This window comes from Gnatocerus cornutus, chromosome 9 (genome assembly GCF_029298725.1).
Source record: "Gnatocerus cornutus isolate USDA-ARS CGAHR chromosome 9, icGnaCorn1.1, whole genome shotgun sequence".
Classification (NCBI taxonomy): Eukaryota; Metazoa; Arthropoda; class Insecta; order Coleoptera; family Tenebrionidae; genus Gnatocerus; species Gnatocerus cornutus.
Genome location: NC_142241.1, coordinates 4,929,843 through 4,950,231, shown reverse-complemented (window position 1 = coordinate 4,950,231; position 20,389 = coordinate 4,929,843). Strand labels below are relative to the sequence as shown.

Genomic DNA, 20,389 nt, shown 5'->3' with positions numbered 1-20,389 from the left:
ATGAAGCTGGTAATAAACCACAAAGCACAATGATTCCCATAAATTGTCGTTTTGTCGATTGAATATTCAGTTTGTTCTTTGTACCGCATGAATTATGTTTCTCGATCAGTTCATCCTTTATTCTAACTTAAACAATGACTCTGTTGTCTTTTTTTCCTCGGAAAATGTCATGCTCACACACGATGGGGAAATCTTGTGACGTCAACTGGCGCCAGCTTGGCAGACGTCCCGTTAGCAATATGGCGCCAAACGATTTAGTACGGTTGTGTGTCTGACCCAAAACTATGTCAAATTCACGAAACGAGGTTAACCCATCAAAGGACGTTGTGTTGGTTTTTCGACAAAAACTCTTCTGTCACGACCCTAGTCAAAATTTAATTAGATTTTAACACAGTGCGCAATATTCTAGAATGAGATTATATTGAATTTTTCTAGTGGAAATAGTAAATTAAATATTTACTTTGAGAATGAAGGGTTGCTTTGGAGTGCTGGGGATTTTATTGCGAGCTATAATTAAAAAAAATACAACAAGCCGCTTTGTTGCGAGGGATTGAGTTGCATGAGATCAAAAAAGAAAAGATTATTAATTTGATCTCTTCTTCGAATTCTTATTAGCGGTTCGAGGGAGAAATTTATACTATCCCGGCGCATTCACCATTTTTATAACGGCATGGTTACTTCTATTGATTGCGATAATTTGTCATGGCATCGTGTCGTAATGCTTTTGAGATCAGAATCAATTGACATTCTAATTTTTACTTGTCATATCCGACATGAATTCGCTATTTCAATGCAATCTCAAATTATGGCTACTTCCGGTTTTAAAGTTTTCATCAATAGTACAGTACAAGGGTGGCCATCTCCAACTTTAACGCCCGGCACTAAAAAGTCTCTGAAAATTGATGCTATATGGTCGTAAAAAGTAGAAGTAGTTCATACCAATGTACTTATAAAAATGAGATTTTTGTTTGAGAACGTTAAAGCCAGAACTAAATTTTATTCGTATTTTGCTTATCAGAACTCTCGTTCAGTTCTTTGCGACCCTTATTTTAGATTGTTTGCTGGAGTAGAGGAACATTGTCACGTTGCGACACTGGACATTAAAAAGTGCAGTCGTTTTTAAAGCTGCTTTTGCGCGTTTAGTTATCTGTTGTTAAAGCTTCACATTAAACTAACTGTTTTTTGGAATAGGACCCCAATTTACGTTTTTGTTTTGTTGAAAAACCAGTAAATCATTTCAAAAGCCCTTTATATGTTTAGTTCAATGTTGTGTTATTAAATAAAATATCTCTGTGTGGTTTATAAAATGTTGAAATATTTTAGTTATCATAACATAATATGAAAATTTTTGCAAAATGGAGAGTCACCACATTTATGTAAAAGCCATTTTTTAATCCGCTTATTTTTTGTCGTCCATTTGTGCCCACGTTGGCGAATGGAAATAATTGAAGTTTTTGTTCCAGATAATCCCGAAAAATGGCAGCGTTCGTAGCGAAACAAATGGTTGGAAACAAATTAAACGCGGTTAAAGGTGAGTACATAATAATAATATTTCTTGTATTTCCGAAAAGCGTAAAACGACAAATACTGTTCGCGGTGTTATTAAATTTTGTATTTGTACGTAAGGAAAAGCACTCGTACGAAATGAAACCGAAGCCATAAATTAAAAGCGAAATAAACAATAAAACAGCGGGACAGTGGTAATGTGAGCGTGCTTTTAGTGTTTAGTTTCAAGACTAAGCCGGTCACATTCTAAAACAGATACAAACAGTAGCTTCCGTTTGTTGAAGATTTTCTGTGTGACTTCTTTCGATTCTTGTAAAGCTCTCGAATAAGAAAGGCAAATACAATTTTCCAAAGTGAGTCGAGACATTGGTTTTGCAAATTCTAACGCCTTTTTTCTCGCGAAAGCGGAGAGAATCCGTAATTTATTCGGCCGTTTCTAATGCAGGGTAATCACGAGCAATTTGCTGTGTCCGTTTGGCTCGGAACGACACCCACGAGCCCTTAACCTTAGCTGTGACCTTGCTATTGGGCACAAAGGGAGCGATAAAGTTCTAAGGGCTTATTAAAGACTTTCAAATCGTAAAGCATATTCCCGAGTGTTTTTTATTTAAAACTTCGATCCGATTTTCAGAGATTTTAATGAGAAATTTCTTACGAATTGCGTTAATTACTTGCCAAAGAAATTCCCTTTCGTCGTTCTGTGTAATCCTATTAAACACAAATCTCCACTGTTGTAGTTTTAGTTTGATTTATGGTAACAACCCTTTTGTTTATGTTTAGGGGTGCGTTTCGACGAGCACATGATTACTTAACTTTAGCTGAATAAATCTAACTCGGGTCAATTAATACCTAATTTCTGCATCGATATTAATGGAGGAAGGTGCGCATTAAAAGTTCAGTCTCGTGAATGATTGACTGTTATTGCTTCGATTAGATCGTAATCAAAAAAATTACATATTGGTTTATTCATATTGAGAAACTATCTATTTCATGTATCGAACAAATACAATGCTAATGATGGTTTTATTCAAATTGAAAACGTCACTGGTTTTAGCCCATTTTAAAAATAACCCGTGATTGTGTTTTCAATTCAATATTTGGACAATCTTTGAGGCCAATGTTTGCAATCGGATCGATCCTAATGAAAAAAACACAACAGCGATTCCGAGTTGGCGAGTTTTGCTGTGTTTCAAATTTAATCGCCGATTATAATAAGCCAGAACGTCTCTAGGGCGATATTTTAATTGCAGTGGTGTATTTTGAACAGAATCGGATCCAACTCCATTTCACGTTTATTTTCACAAGGACTTACTCCCTAATTGATTTTTCCACCCGGTTATTGTTGGTAACTTAGTAATCACCTCATCATGTACCATCACATCTTTGAACGGTCGTTGGGAGCCTACGCGTGCTCTCCGCGGCCATTTCCAGAAAACAAATTCCTGTCCTGGGACGAATTACCTAATCTTATCCTTCGCGGGGACCAAATGTCCCATCAGAAATAATTTCGCCGACATCATAAGTTTTCCCAAAGAATTCTTGACGCGTATTTGACTTGTAAAACAAGTTAAATCCGAGGCTGTTGGCGCTTCGGGTCTTGGTGGCGAACCGCTTAACTGTAAGCTCCATCCTCGCTAATTGGTGTAGGTAAGCCCTCTTCCGAACGGCTCCGGAAGACATGCTTGCATTTTGATTGGATGGTTGTAAGAGGTCGGCTTAATTGGTAGTTTTTGTGTTCAAGTGCCGAATCGACATAATTAATAAAGTTGTTTACTTGAGTACTCGATAGATAATATCAACACGGTGTATCTTTACCACAATGCCACAAATTTCCATTTAATACAACGCAACCGCTGCGTGGTAACGGTAATAATCTGATAATAGTCACGATTTATGTCCTCTGCCAACTAATATGATAAATGTAGGGTTCTTGCTTACCATTATCTGCTTCAACAATTGATATACTGGGTTTCAAGGAACTTGCAAGTTTTACAATGTATTTGCTGAGATTTAATAATGTTCGTGCTTCTCGGAGGAGTTGTAAAAGTACGGGATTATTGTAGTTTAAAAATACAAAGTCGAATACACACTAACGGCAGGATTTGAATGGTACAAGTTATAATCTCATGTTTTATTGAAGACATGAAAACCGTTTGCAGATTTTACACATAGAGAGATATTGACTTTTTAATATCCGAGACGTTAATCGGGAGAAAGGCTTCCAACAAAAAGGAAAACGTAAAAGCACTTACTTTTGAGACTTTTTTTTCGTGCTGAGGAAAAACCAAAATAAGAATCCATTAAAAAAAGTAATAACATACGCCATAAATAATGTACTCTGGGGATAGACTTTGGTATTTATATTCAAATTTCAGCCATTATCTTAAAATTAAGCGGGATTAAGTTCGAAAATCTTCATAATGTTTTAACAGAACAAAAAGATTTGAGTGACTGCGCCGGGTAAACCGGGAGATTATCTCGCGCTCATTTTAAATTATAAAATGGGTTGACTCAGATATATTGAATATCTTGGACCAAATGTCAAACAAATTGCATTGTCCACACACCATGTTATCCACAATCTCTAATTATGGAACAACACATTCGATTACATCCGATTCGGTCCTCATGGATATCTCCGATTGTGGTTCACTTCTCTAAACATATTACAACAACATGCAAACACTGTTTTCAACCTAACGACTACATTGTTTCAGCAGCATCAATTTCACGCCACTTAATACTTTGCTTGATTTTTTCGGACATCAAGTCCTAAATAGTTCCGTGACGTGATTTCATTTTCCGCCATTTTTATCACGATAATGAACCGACGAACTTTCCGTTCCGAGTTCAAGTTGTCGGCTATTAATCTGGCCATCGAACGTGCACTCAAGAACGAAGGGAATTTTTCACATATTCCGACATTTTTCACTAGTTGGTTGTTGACCACAGGGGCAAAAATTCCCGATGAATTTCCTGGGAGAGGACCGATATTGGAGTAATAGCGGTTGCATCTGCGACGTGGGTGGAAATTGAAATTTCTTTCTGTATTTTCGACCGGAGATAAAATGGATGTATGCAAATAGTAGGTAGATATGCAAAGTGGAATTTATTAAGATGTGGCACATTCACCATTTTGCATCATCTGGACGATCTCAAGGTGGCGTGATTATTGTGTTGTTTTTGGTGTTGTAGCGTTGTATGTCTTCGTTTTTCCAATTGCATTTTGCGCGGTTATTGTGACAAATGAGACAAGAAAACTGTGCCTCGACGACGTATCGCGCTAAGCTGTTGTGTAGGTTGTTTCCGTTGCAATGTTCGATTGATGTCATCCTTTTTATTTCACCGAAATTGGCGTTATACGAAACGTGATTCTTTCACATTTAGCCTATCCCGATGCAAAGTTTCGACTTTTAAGGGGCTGTAGATCGCATTTTTAGGACGTGACTTTGTCGATGACATCGACGTATCGAAACCGTTAAACTCCTTCTATGAATCTATTTAACAACGCCGGAAGAAGAACTGCTTTAAATCGAAGGAACAAGTTGGGATTGATGATGCTGCTGTTTGAGATTTTTCTTCTTTTTTTTGTTTTCCCGTTTTATCGCCGAACAAGGGTTCGAATTCCCCTTTTCTTTTTTAATATCCGAGCTTCTGCTGACACCGTTTATTCCCCTCTAACCAAACTTTACTGATCCAATAAAATGAGAAGAATGCGGAAGTTGATTAAGAAGACTAGCACATCTCCGATCACTTCTAGGTGTAATATTTCCATATTAGCGACTTGGGAGATAGCATCGCGACGAGCACTGACATTATCAAAATGGTTAGTAGACGCTCGGATATCGAACGGGCGTCGTCGTCGGCGGAGCGCCGAAATTTGCTGGACGGGCCATTTTAGAAACTAGGTACATGAATCGTTCAAATCATGTTTTGCCATTACATACAGATTTCCAATTTTGACGTAAATTAACAAAGCTACATGGATTTGGACTTTCCACATGTTACGAATGTATTGAAAACAATGTAACAAGAGTCAGTACTTCGATTTGTGATGATAAATAGAGCTCGGAACGTTATAAAATGGTGGCTTATAGGGTAAAATACAACCATAAATTGTGAAGTGACTTCATTTGCAACTGGTTTATAATTGACACTTTAAAAAATGGAAGTTATTCACCATAACACTATTGAGTTTTAATGAAAAGCTCTAAATTTCAACAGTTGTCAGAAGCGGTACTGCCAGATTGCTAAAAAGTATAGTTGTTCTAAAAGTCACCCCTTCTGTTCTAGAATTTTGTATTTGGCATAAAAAATCTATTGCAGACTCGCATAAAACCGCTGTAAATCGGTCGAATTTAGAGTGTATTTTAGCTTGACGTATGCATTCAATAATTTTATAACAATACATAAAATTAATAGCGAATTCACAAAATGGAATTTACTAATTAATTGAAACCAACGAACAAGCACGGCATTTCAATTATTATATTCATTATGTTTTTAAAGAGAAATTGAAATATTTTATCACTAGGCACTAATCCATTTATACGACAACGTTACTCAACCACTTTGTTTTTTCCCGGAAAATGTTATCGAATTTGGACATGCGAAAATAGTATAAAATATGAGAACGAATTCGACAGAATAAATTTATTGTAACTACATTCATAAATCTGGTTAATAATGTATTAAATCAGCGTTGGTTAAAATGTGCTTCAATTTGTTTCCCATCAAATCCAGGTATTTAAAACTTTCTACAGAAATGTTTTGACTGATTTTCCCCGTTGAAAATCGATTACTGTGGAGTTGAAATTATCCCCTTCACGTCCTTGAGAAAGGATATCGTGTCCTGGCAGGTAATCGAAACTTTGTTACACTGACCTGAAACTCGATCTCTTCAGATTAAGGAGGGTTGCTTAAATTTTTTAAATGTGGGTATTTCTTCGTTAAAAGAACTGAGATTGAACCAGCAACAACCCTTTGTATGCAGATGTGGAAATTTCGCAGTCATCGGAGCGTGTCTACCTCTCCACATTGTTTACCGATAGTTTTGAGTGGGTTCTCATCAAAGCTACAGCGTTACTGCCGCCTCAAACTGGCAATTACTTTGTGTGCCGTCATATGCAGTGTTGACTGTGTTACAACTGTGGATAAACAGGTCACGAAAATTGGAGAAAGGGAGAATCTAAGAAGAGCCGGCAGTGGCGTCTTTCGGTTACTAATCCGTTAATTGTGGGAGAAACTGAGTCAAGGTTATATTTTGTTAGTTTTTGCATCCTTGATGTTAAAGCGAGCTTTTATGATTAGAAGGCTTTTGCTACTTTTCCCATTGACTCTCTAAGCCGAGCGAACGCGTCCTGGTTGCTGTTTACGACCGATAAGAGTATCGCATTGAATGTGACGGACGCGGTAGAATCGACGTCCGGAACCCCCCATTCTAAGATCACACATAATTCTTTCACGGGACGAGTAGTTAGAATGAACCTGTATAGGAACCACCTTTCCGCCCAGCTAGTCATAAGGTTTAAGGCCGTTACGTTTCGTGTAGTGGCAACATTGACGCTTCAGTGATTTTCCTCGTGATGGTCGTCTGGATCCGTCTGATATCGCTGGATTTATAAGCGAGCACAACTAGTGAAATATGGCTTTTATTGAAATGCGCCATGGGTCATTGAACAAATTGGTAATTTTCTCTTATCGGCAGTGTTCGCATTATAATTCATTCGGTGACGTCGGCGGCTAAGGTTAAGAAGACGAGTTATGGAATTGCGGACTTATTGTTCCAAGATGAAAATTCTTGAGGAACTAATCCTTTGGCGTATGCAATAATCCAATTGTCGACATTCCTTGACGTTCCCGAGATGGAATTCCACTCACGGGAGGGTGTAAAAATTTCCACAGGGAATTTTCATCAATGGATAATTTCATTATTAAATTCGGAGGTTGAAAAATTCAACTAATTAATTCCAGATGCCAATATCAAATGTTATATTAATTAACGGGGCAGTTGGTCGAAATTTTCACCGCAAAATAACTTTTCAAAACAAAAGGATCAGTTTTAATTAACGCAGTTGCTTATCAGTGAAACTAGCAATTTATCAAAGATATGACGAACTTTCCCGGCGCATCCACCATCTCTAAATGGCTGCCGTTCTTGTTTGAGTTAGTGAAAGTTATAGCTCAAGTTTCTTTGATTTACCCTAATTTTGAACAATGCATACGACACGGTGACTTCATGAGTTGTTAACTTCTCCTTCATTTTCCGTAATTGTGTTCGCAGAAGATATCACATCATCCATCGCACATCGGCCGAATGGATGGAAAACTTAAAATTTAACGACATCCATTTCCCGGTGAGTGGCGCCACGATGACTGACACTTTTAGACAGTTGAATGCGTCCTAGGTTCTGTTTATTAGAGATAAGAGACCTCCGAATAGGACTCTGATAGTGATGAATGCTTTATACGCGGAGTATAGTGAAGAAACCTTCGTTTCGTCTCTCTTTATCTCGTCCTAGTCAAGATGATAAATTGTGAGACACATTACGTTAAACGTTACAATGATCGTCTATTCGTTTAACTGCTCGGAATCCGCACGAGTCGGACTGAAAAACGATTAAACTCGAGAAGAGCCCTTTTGAAATTATTAACCGGAACCGGTCTGCGAAAATTGAGACGCAGAGAATGACGGAATTTTTGCGATTAAGGGCAGGTCGAGTGCCACTCGTTTATGTATATTACCATAAATGCTCTCCGGTCTAGTAAAAGGGCACTAAAAATGAGCCCGCGAAATAGGAAACAGACGAAAAGTGCCTCGCAGTACTATAAAGGCTTAATAGGTTAAGGGCCGAATTACCTCACATAAAGCATTAACGGGGCCACAACGGGAAACAAAATTTCTGTTTTACAATAATACCTAGCCACGTTTTTTCGCTTCGTTGTTTACCTGTATACAACATTTTAAATTAAAAACGACTCGTCTCTGGTGACCTGACATTTGAAACCAATTTGAGTTAAATAATTAACAGAAAATTGTTGAAGAAGTGTTTAACTTCCAGCGTTTAAAACCCCCCACGTAACTAGTGAAGCGTGATCTCGACCAATCCGACCAAAAATTCTCTTGACATTAAAAAAATCCCGCGTCTCTTTTGTGTATCACTTCGTTTGCAATTGTTTAATTTAATTTGTCGACGTAACAAAGTGTGTAATTCTCTTTGCAATCGTTTTTTGCGAGAATATTCACTTCGCAACGCAAATTTATTTCTCTTTTTTCCAAAGCGTTACACGATTGCATCCATCTCGTCCTTAATTTTGCAATAATCGAATAAAACGTCGTCGGGAAATTTAATACAATAAACCGGTAGTGTTCAGATAACAGCGTTGTTAATTGCAAGTAGCGATGAACTCGGGAAGGAAGCGACTGCCAATCGTAACTTCGTTACGTGTAGATTACTACTTGGATGAAGTGATGATTGGAGCCTTTGATTACATCGGGTTGGAGCCCCGGCTACATTTTTAACTCGTTATTTGGGATCGGAAATGCTCGATGTTCCAATTAGTGCACAAACCAAAGAGGCGAACGTACAGTGTTAAGATGTAAAGTGTGAATGAAGTTTTCAGTGTTTAATGTGCCAGCAATGCAGATTTTGAGATAGTTGGATGGACTATTTATCCCAGTTGTCCCAGTTAATTTTTAACTCGACTGTGAAGGGCGTGTAAATTTACTATACCAACTCTTTCCGAGTCAGTAAGCCAGATAAGGCCGCTACAAATAAACAGATTCTTGACGCCGGAAAAACCCAAATAATGGTTGTTTTTATGTACTTTATGTTTTTGTTATAGCTTTTTATAACTAGTCAGATAATAAAGTCGAGTTATTTAATTAATTGGAAAGATTCCTTCACTGAAATATGCTGCCATTATGCATATTTGTTGGTGGAAATAAAATTTACTAAGAATTCCAATTTTTCTTGTTCGTGGAAATAATTTCTATTATCCCCCACAATACACGTGTGCGTTGAAATTGGCCGGTATTGCGCTTTTTTCCGTTGATGAGTGGAATTCTCACGCCTTTATTGGCATTTAGGAATGCAATGATGGGTGCCTGGTGTGCGAAGAGGCACGTCCTGAATCCAACAAGACGCAATATCTAGGCGATATTAAATAAGGATATTGAGAAGTAATCGGTATTCGCTCGGCGATTATCTAGCAGAATTAATTTGTCCGAAGTCCTTGTTAAAAGTGCCGCAGAATTGGATTTGCATTTCGATTGGAGAATCGAGAAAGGATTATAATAAACTCGAAGGGAGGGCCTCTTTTCTGAATATAATTAAAAGCTCTCCGGAGATTTCAATTACTCAACGTTTGTCGAATTCCGACCGCAAACATCAAATTCGAAAAGATGCACCGTGCATAAGTCCATTAAGCCAATCGTGGATTTAGGTTTACCGTGAAATCGGTCAAACCACGGAGTATATGATTGCACCAATCCATTATATCCAATTAGATGGACATTATCCAGCTAATGCATTATCCTAGTGAATTATTACATAAAAACTTGCGCTTACTCAACGTATACCCACCTAAAACTGATTACGTGGTTTCTTGGAGGTGGTCGGATTGAGTTTGATAAGTGCACAGCCATTTAGTGCATCCAATCAAAGTGATAATACGTTCTCGTGGTATTGTGCATTGGTTAGATTTCTCGTTTAATTTACAACGATCGGATTTCAACAAATCATGTTTTCATGCTTGTCATATTTTTCGAAATGTTACAATTAAATGGGAATTAGTTGGGGGCACGAAATGGGCAATTATGCAGTAATTTGGAGGCGGATGGGTTTGCAAATTTCATGAACAGATCACTTTTCGAACGAACTATTATCTATACGTGACTAACTGGTGTAGCGGCATCTTTCATTTACGGTATAATTTTCGTGTTTTAGACCACTCTGCTTATCACCAAACTTTCTACTTTAGACATTATCTCCCTTCCTTGAGGAAACATGACGTCAAAGGAAAGCAGATACAATAAAGTCACCATAAGGACGCGATATTTCTCACGTAGCTGAAATTTATTTGTGTCTAAGCGTCGCGAAAGTCGGTTTTAAGGTCTGAAATAAAACAAACGATGGATCTACGAGCACGTAGTTTTCAGGACTCCCCATCGAGGACCTCGAAATTTAAATACGAACATAAAAGGAATAATTTACGGTTCCCCGAGTTTAAGAAAGTTTCGGAAAAATCGCGAGAAATCCATCGGGATATGACGTGGAGGATCTCCCCTATTTCTTCGTTTTGCAAGCAGGTCACGTGATTTCATGCGTTATTTCAACGACAATATAGCAGCAGGAGCGGCGTAAATAACTTAAGTCATAAATCGGCCCTTATCATGTGTAAACACCCTGGCACGTCAATTTTTCGCACCGTTGCCTCGGAAAACATCGATTCTGATTAACGATGATTGTTTTATTTGGTGTTTTTCGATGCATTTTTGACTTATTTCGTTGTAAGCTGATGAAATATTGTGCTTCGATTCTTGTGTAGATTAAAACTCGTCGTGCAAGCACATTTATTAAACCTATTCCACATGTCGGGGTGGCCAAATATAATTTTTCATAGCGAATTAATGTGTTCGCTGTGGTGCTTTCCCTCCCTTCATAACGGAAACCCTGATCCTGCGATAATCTGTTTATCAACGGCTGGCACGCGTTAATGCATTTTTCATGCCACACTGCATTTATTGACAATCTCAATTGCTTTTGTGCAACACCGAAACGGATTTTGACATCGTCAAGACGGTAATAATCCACTAATTCTCCATACGTTTATATATCCCAGTCAATCTTGGTTTTGTTGCTCGCTCAACTTCAGTGAAACTCGAAAATGCATTAAGTTCAGTTGCAGCGACGATGTTGCGGTTGCAAGTGTGCAGCCGCCTTGGTTTCTCTTTAATACGACGACGGCACAACTGCAAATTTAATTATGTTACTGCCGTTTTATGTGGCGACGAAAGATTTCGTCAAGATTTACTGCCGGCAAATAAACGAACAAGGAAAATTAAACGTCGAGCTTGGACTTATTTTTAAATTGCATTATCCCGAGAAAAAATTCAGCTTACTGCACTTAACACAAGAAAACTTGCCATCCTGTATTTCCGTGAAAACTTTCAGAATCTATTTTTCAGCGATGCTTCAGATTAAGTAAAAGACAGATGCGACGTTTACGTGTAATCGCAAAGTCAAACAATTCTCTTTGCGCAAACTTTCGAAGAGCTCAAAAGAAAAATTCAACTTGAAATTACTTAATTCGCTACTTTAAAAGAACGACAAAATTCTGTTTTACAATTTATTGTTATTTTTCTTTGTTTACCGTTTCGTACAATGTTTTATGCTAAATGAAATGAATGGGCATTACAGATAAGGCTCGTACTCTCGACATAAAACGACGAGTTGATTGTGTCAAAAAAGTAAAGATGTGAGGGTAAAACACTCTATTGTTTGTTCTAAACATAAACAAAGGTGGATGCGTCGGCTAACCCGTACCATAATCGTTTTGCTTTGTCGGATAAAAGAATTGTTTTTGTTGTTCTGGGTAATTTTATTTCTGAAGCGGAAATTTCTTCTTTTGTCTCAGTATTTTTGTTAAAGAAGTGCCTGGACAGCATGCTGGTTGTTTTTTCAAACACCAAAACTAGTCAAGTGATTAATTGGTTTGAAGTATTTCCATTTTTGACCTGTCCTGAGTCCTTCTATTGCACACGTAATAAACTCGATTTCCATTTTTATTTATTGCTGACACAGGCGTGCTCAACTTAGTTTTCACATATTTTTTATCCGTGGCCGAAGCTTTGGAGACGTTTCAAGGTATTGTGCGATATATCTGGCTACATTTCAATGCTCTTATATCGACTTCCTTCCGTTTCACGATGGTGATTTTTCTTCGTTGTTCCCTTCTCGGTAGTATTTAGCGAGTTCTTAACCATGTTCGACAAAATTCATTTACGTAGTACGCCGAGTTGAACTTACAAGTGTTCCGGTAAGGCCTTTTACAGTCTTCTTACGAATCCAATTATACGCATCTCCTTCCAGCCGCTTACGTTGAAAATTCTATGAGAAGCTTTTAATGTAATAAGACTAAAAACGGTACTCGTTAAGAAAATATCGCCTTTAAGCACGGATTCCACTCTGCTAGCTTAATTAACGCTTATGACTAACGTCCTTAATCCCACGTGTGCCCCAATTATTCAAAAAGCGAAACAGCTCCCTGATCAGAAAGGCACCTATTTAATATCGCGACCGCCCCTTTCCCCTGATGACGTCTATTTTATTACGAAACCGTCATCGATTACGCTCGTCGGCGGCCAGCGTATGGCGAAATTCGGCGATGGTTCAACGAAATCCGTTCGATACTGGCGGTGACATTTTTGGCCAGCTGCCAAGACGAAAAGGAAGAGTTTTCACTGGCGGCGGTACATGGAGGAAGCGTAGCCCAGCGATCTCTTGACCCACTTATTCCCTCGAAATGATTTATTTTCGGTGAAGGATTTTCGAAAGTTCAACTTTGTCAGTGACACTTGCGACCGGACGAAACATCCGAAGCTGTTTTACAAGGAGAAAGCTATTGTTCTCGGGCGGGTTATAGGCTCGGTTTCTGTCACTGTGACAGGGTCCCGTGGGAAGAAAAGGACGCGAGCACAAATTGTCTTTAAGGACCGAACGCCGGAACAGACGGGAATCTTCGATTCAAAGTTGGTTTACTGCAGATTATGAGATTAGACAGATTTCAGAAGACAAAAAGAACAACTAGCGGAGATAACGGGAAATACTCGATGAATTTAAAGTTTGCAAATGTTAAGGACCGGACTTGGGAAAAAGAGAAGAGCAAATATTTGTTCAGGTTGGGTAAATCGAGTGAAAGCACATAAAAATCGGATATGAAGCGAATGAACGAGTAATCGCTCGCTTCTTTTATCATACGTTTTATTATTTCCTTATCTTGGAGGTGCTGCATGACCGACACCTGTTTGTCGTGGTAAATTTGCTATAAGCCATAAACATGACACCTGGGATGAGTTACCACTCACGCTAATTGTAAGGAACAATGGCGTTAACAATTGAACCTGCAATAGCACGCATTATGAAGAGGGTCTTTGCGAATGTCCGACAAGATTCTCTGCTTATTCGTTTTTATCTGTGCTGGCAGAATTCCAACTCTCTGTATGACTCAATAAAACCAGTCTTATCCCGTTTTGATAATAACTTTCAAGTTTTCCTACCTTTTAGTCCTCTGGAATTCCAGATCTCTGGAGAAGACCCTAATAATAATAAGTATGTTTTGACACGACAAAAACAGGTTACTTTTCGTCGTCTTCATTATAACCCAACCCTTCAGCTGTAGCAATTTACCCTCCCAGGAAAATTAGTGTTGTCTAGGGACGGGCTGTACATGTTTCTTTTCTTAAACGTCAAAGTTATATTGGAAAGTAGTGGTCAGGATCGGGATAATCAAATCTCAGAGTTATCTCCTTTCGTGGTTTTTTGCCGGGATTGCGTATATTGCAGCCTTAACGTAACCTTTAATTAATCATACGATGATGAGCGTTCGGTGTACGTATGAGCCAGTGTGGGGCTCATCTGATCCAATTATAGTTGAAAACGTTGTTAAACTATGTTCAGACGCGGCGAGCGTTAAGGACACGGGTCGGATGGATAACTAAATCGTTTAATTTACATAACCCTAGTTGTGTAGAGATTATAAAGGATTCAGTTATAATGACGCGTACGTCAAATAAAAATGCACGAGTGTGATTCTTGGCGTTGCGTCGCATGAAAATCGCTGACGCCCGTTTTTGTTGGTCAATTTGAGTTGGACGATTTAATCAGTATCCATACACTCGAATAAATCACAAACAGATACGATATCAGCTAATGCTTCTGTTACAATATTTCACACGTTCGACGTGTATATCTCTGGCTGTTTAAATTAAAACGGTAGCGTCAGTTTTTGCGCCTCTCTATTATTCACCCGGCGATAAGAAGCGAATAAGGAGAATAAAAATCGGAAAGAGCGTGAAGCCTGATACATTTTCATGATTCCTTTTCTCTTGAAGAACGTCCGAATGTGATTCAACATTCAACAATCTATAAATCCATCAAGTGGCCGCGTTCCATTAAACGTTTACATATACATAATTCAACGAACGCTTCGTCGGACTTGCAGATTTTCGATATAAACGAGTATCTATCGCGATTGACACGTTTCAAATTTAGTCGGGAGCACATCCAAGTGCACTAGAGATTTTAAATATTTAACGAGGGCGATTTTTAAGCTGATGACAAATGGAAGTAGATAGAGCCGCGGGCGGAACAATGATGAATTAAGATGAAACGAGAACGATAAGCCTTAGCTCTGGCACACGTGATTAATGAAGAACGAGGGGTAAAGTGACCGAGGCCTTTTACTCACTCGCATGCGATTCGCTCAGTTCGCATGCGGGAAAATGCACGATAAATATACGTCAAAGTTTTCAATCATTCATATTTCAATCAATGCATGTTTGCCTACAACAGCAGATGTACTAATTTTGATAATGTAAAATATAATATCGACGTCATTACAACCAGGCAGTTAAAATGACAGTTTTGATGATTTATATAGGTCGGATCGATTTATTAGATATTATAATTCTCTTACGGGTAAATGGTCATTTGAAAACTTTTAATTATGATTCTCGTATGATTAAGTCGCTTCCTTCACCCCGTTAGTTTCCGTCTTGAATTATACACGGCTGCCCAAGTTTGAAGACACTCGACTTGATTAATCCCGTATAGAGTCCTTCAGCGAACTAATCTTCAATACATATTACACTGTGCCGAAGTTCATTATAGTTGTGGATTTTGTGCAAGTCGACGATCCGCAAAAACCATTTAACAATGTGCCCGTACGTTGAGATATTCAGTTAAGGGTCCACTAAGACAATGAACAAGCTTTATGTCAACGCGATACAATCTGTCATAAGGTCGTTCTACTTGCCTGAGTCTGAGAAGCGATCCGTCTAATCTGATCTCGAGGAAAGGAAGTCAATTTACTTCAGCTGAAGATATGACCGAATATGACAGATTATCGGCTTCAATTAAACACTTTCTGACTCGGGAAAAAGAAATCTTGCAGTGGGAGAAATTGAATAATAAAACAGCACTTTCCTATCGGTTAGAAAATCAGTTCAAGTTAATTTTCGATTGGAATGTCTAAAGAATTCTCTAGATGACTTTTTGACATAAGTTCAAAAAATAACTTAACTAAGTTCGGTAGCGAAAGTTTGGACCAATTGTGGCCTCACGTCAACCTTCGTCATTTCTCTGCTTTTCGCTTTATTTAAATAAGTTGCGTTTTGGATGCAAACTTAAAAATGAAGTTTTTCTGTAGAAAAGGGAGTCGGAAAAGCGTAAATCGTGCCGACCCAACCTTCGCACACAAAAATAATAAATCCTCGATTCGAATAAACGCGGGGATTCTAATCTGAGCACGCTCCATTGCTCCTAATCTTAAATCATTGCCGATGCATTATCTTAAAGAATGGTCGAGATGAGCGCACGACCACTTTACAACGGCACGTATTATTTGGCGAAGACGATGCGACTCGCAAAATGTATTTTCAGTGTCGAGAGGATGCCTTATTCACGATGTAACGGCACTTAGATATATTTCCGCCGCAAATGGCCACCTTAATCTAGATGCAATCGGAATGAAAAGCCGTGCCGAAGAAAGCCCGACCTGAGAACTTTTCACCCTTTATGCGGAAAAAAAGGGAAAAAACTGCATTATACGTAATTCCCTTCCTTATCTTTATCGAAACTTTCCGCCATGTTTTATTGGGCCACTGGAATTAATTAAGGGACGTTTTAGAACGCTACGGGGTGTCATAAGCGCGCACCGAGCTGTAAGGAGTAGTTTTATATCACAGGACTCGCCCGAGAACCGTGCTGAATGCAGTCGAAAATGTTAATAGGTTATATCCAACTGGCGCGAAAAGCGACTTTTTAAATGTAATAAAAATAACAGAATAACTCTTCGCGTATTTTTGTGACGCAGAATAAATTGAACCCGCACCACACTCACAATGACGGTTTTTTCGCGCGTGCTGTATCGTTTTTTAACAGCGTTGGGCCATAAATCAAAAAGAAGGGTGCGTTTCTGCTTCCGGAAATCACATGACGTGTGATGGTAGACGAAGGATAAAAAATTGGAAAATCCAAACACTAATCTAATCCACTTTTGACCCAAATGCAATTGCCGTGTAAGCCGAGACCGCGCCATTATCTATAACACTCTCATACGTATCTGTTATGGAAGCAGAAGAATGGTTCATTGTGCCCTCTCTGAATTATTATACCGAGTGTTGATTTCCCGTTTAATTCGAGTATTTGTATACTTCTGTGACGGTTGGTAATGCCCATGAACAGTGATTTAGTCAGGAAAGCTCTTACGCCGAATGAAAACGTTTTGAATTTCAAATGGGTGCCATCGGATGCTTTAAGATGAATGGAGATTTTACTGGTTGTAACGAAAAAGGCGATAGATTTACATGGGGGGTCAGCGCAATTTTTTTTCGAGTTTTAAGGTGGTGAAATATCACCGGTTGACATGCGAATTGTATGTTTTCTTAATTACAGACCAAGTATAATTTATTTTGCTTTACTGAAGTATGAGTATAAATTACAGTCATGCGAATGTTATAAATTTCAAAATCGCGGTAGAAAATTCATTACCAACAATCATACATACTTTCGCTCGTTGAAGTTTCCAGAGAGGCACATTTTGTATTCTTCTCATTTTTCGCTAATGACCGTTCGTTTTGCACAAACAAATTTAGGCGTTGCGGGGGTGCTAATCCGTCCCAAATTCCCCATGAAATAGGATGCACGTGGGACATCACGTAATGCCCGCAATTTTGAATAGCATAAAGATCGTGCGATAAATAAAGATTTTACTTGGGTTTAAGGGCTTTAGGACGGGCTGTCCCGCGTATAAATTACTGGAGATTAAAAATTAAACGCATTGTAGACGGACAGAGCTCTTTGTTCGTCCGGCGCATCCACCAATTTTATCTGAAAATCGTCAAGTATCAATTAGTAGCTTCATCGCGGCTACAATTACGCTCGAAATTGCGCTTTCTTGTTAACAACTGGCAATTTCGTCAAAGGACCGAAACATTGTGGTCTGTTTGATTTCGTTAATTTGTCGGAAGAGACACTTCACCCCCACTGAGTTGTAGAAGAAGTCCCGGTTACCGTGATAATGAAGTCGAGCTTTGTATGTCCCAAGTTATTAACTTATTCATAATCCCCTCGACACGCGAGGAAAAGTTGTAATAGTACCAATTCCCGCCCTCTCCCGGTTTCTTCCCCCCTTTTGTGAAATAGTATAAAATAGAAATGCACCACTTAGCTGAGAAAGCTCCGCTAACCTAAAATATCTCCCTTTCCGCCCCACTCACTTCGCCCTTCCCCTCCCTTGCTTCGGTTTCGGTATCCTCAGGGTGGGGAGAAGTGACGTAACACGCAGTGCGGAACAAAACACTAGCGTGCGGAGAACCAGTCCGACATCTAGTGTTCTACGGTCGAGATATGAACATTCTAGGTAAGCCGTGACTTGCCTCATCCTCGGTCCCTCGAGTGCTTGGTTGGGTCAATTGGTACGACTGAATTTTTTGATTAAAATTTTTTAGTTGTGGTCTTTTGCTTGTTGTCTTTATTTTCTTTTTCAATCGGTGCGACTTGTGCATGGATGTGAAACTTTCATTTCGATTCTCTCTGTGTTGTGTGTACTTTCGACTTTCTACTTGATGTTAATAAATCGTAGTTGGCGCCAGAGTTCCGAAATAAAGCGAAAATCTATGAAGTAAAACAAGCGATCGTCATCTTTCTTCGCCGCTCGAACGACTTTATGATTTCAAAAAGAATAATTGGTGAAGAAGTTTAAAAAAAACGGCCACGACACATTTTCTCTCCACCAACTTCTTTCATTAATCAAATGACAACGGGATTTTCCCGGAGACGAACGAAGAGAGGGATCGGAGTTTTTATTGGGTCGCCACGTTCATGTCCCATCAATAATTCGCTCGTTTGTGTATGGAAAAGGGCGCAATTTTTGCACGATTTGCATTATGCAAACTCAACTTGGACCGGCTCCAAAATGGGATATTCGGTTTTAGAGATGCCCTGTAAACAGATTTAAATTAGTGGAATTAGTGGCTACAATAATTCGTAAATTAAAAGTTCTACATCCGGGGATAAAATGAGATTTTCGCGAACGTCTCCGACCTCATTAATAAAAGACAAGCCGAGTTTTTGCTTGTTAAATGAAAACGAAATCTGCTTATAGTGTCTGGAGCGTTTTTCCTTGTCTCTTTAATTATTTAGCGATAAATGTCAGCAGTCGAGGAACAATAGTGGGGAACTTTGATCGATTCAGTGTCTTTAGTAATGTCTTTGGAGGGTTGTAGCGAAAAGCAAGACCTCCAAATTATGTCTTATACGATAAAGCAGCACGTGCTCTCCTCAAACCCGCTTTAATCCAAGGCGAACCCACTTTGCAAAGCTCTAAATCACTCAAATTGCTGCCAACTTTAACTAAAATACGTTTCACATACATACGCATGTGTCGGCACAAGTGCAGTAATATTTGTTACAAAGGGAAAGGAATCCAATTAATTCCAAGCGAGCAAACTATTCGACCAACATCCGTCAATAACCGTTCCTTGCGTAAATCCCAATGCGGTCTACAATAATTCTCCTCGTTGCCATTGTAGGTTCTGGACTAATTAACAGTTTCGATTAAACAGAAGTATAGCAGACTCGAATCAATTATTTTCGACTAAACAACCGTCTGTAATTAAATTTCCTCCAGTTTATGTCATCGTTCAAAATCTCGGTTCTCTTCTATAATTGAAGTTGTGAGCATTGAAGTTTTCCAAGAGACGCGTTTGTCGGGATTAATTCACTTAGGAGTATCGTGAATAGGACACATATACACTCGCATGCCAAGACCTAATTTGATTGTGAGCGCAATTAATCTTAGAGTCGGGAACGAGATTACTCGCCAATCTAATTGGCGAAGAGACGATATCCCGACTAAAAATTCCGTAATAATCGCATTTCAAACTTTGACGAATGGAACAACCATTTCGAAGAAATGGCGAGACTAACCCGGCGCATCCACCATAATTAACTAGCAGGGACAAGTTATAGTTCAATTTGTATAAGCAGTACTCAAGGTTTACTTTAATTTAGCTAGCCGAGTTTGTAACCCAAACTTTAAAGCGCCATCAACGGCAAAAGAGCTTTGCATATGAGTTATTTGCTAAAGCTTTAATCCATTAGTCCACTAATTTTTTAATTCGGAAACATCAAATCGTTAGAAACTTTGAGAAAACATCATTTCCTGAAATGTGATGCGCGTCCGAACAATTTCTTTCTGTCCTGTCAAGAATTGCGAAACACAGCGTTTCTACTTTGTAATGTTCAACAAAACATTCCATTTATCGACTCGACCCTCTGACATAATCTACGACACATTGTATTCCGAAACGGATTTTTTCCTCGAAAAGAATTTATGAGGACACCTAACACAGCCGAGTTATGTCATTCCGTGGCATTTTCGATTGTCTACTGCTCCTATCGACGTTTCCTGACACGGGAGCGGATTATAGGGGTGTTATATTCTTGGCCTTGATCCGAAAATCGTATTCCGGGTTATCGTAGGGAAATTGTTCGATTTTCCTTCTGAGTCTTTGCGTTTAATCGAAGTGTCTCAGTTGCTAACATGTACTAAGTTTGAAAACTGTCACGAGTTTATAAGTTTCTGTGTCGGATGCGAT

General features: G+C 38.8%; 1 protein-coding gene across 6 annotated transcripts in view; it reads left to right on the top strand.

Annotated features, from left to right (window-relative positions):
* Positions 1-20,389, top strand: part of cpx (synaptic transmission protein complexin) — an 85,487-nt gene that overhangs the window by 51,257 nt on the left and 13,841 nt on the right. For 5 of the 6 annotated variants that reach the window (XM_088045041.1, XM_088045038.1, XM_088045040.1 and 2 more), the window contains one exon: positions 1,464-1,531. In XM_088045041.1, the coding sequence (XP_087901167.1) occupies positions 1,477-1,531 (55 nt within the window). In that variant the 5' untranslated portion in view covers positions 1,464-1,476. Of the gene's footprint in view, positions 1-1,463; positions 1,532-18,072; positions 18,151-20,389 lie in introns of those variants that run through there. The other variant, XM_088045042.1, reaches the window with a different exon arrangement.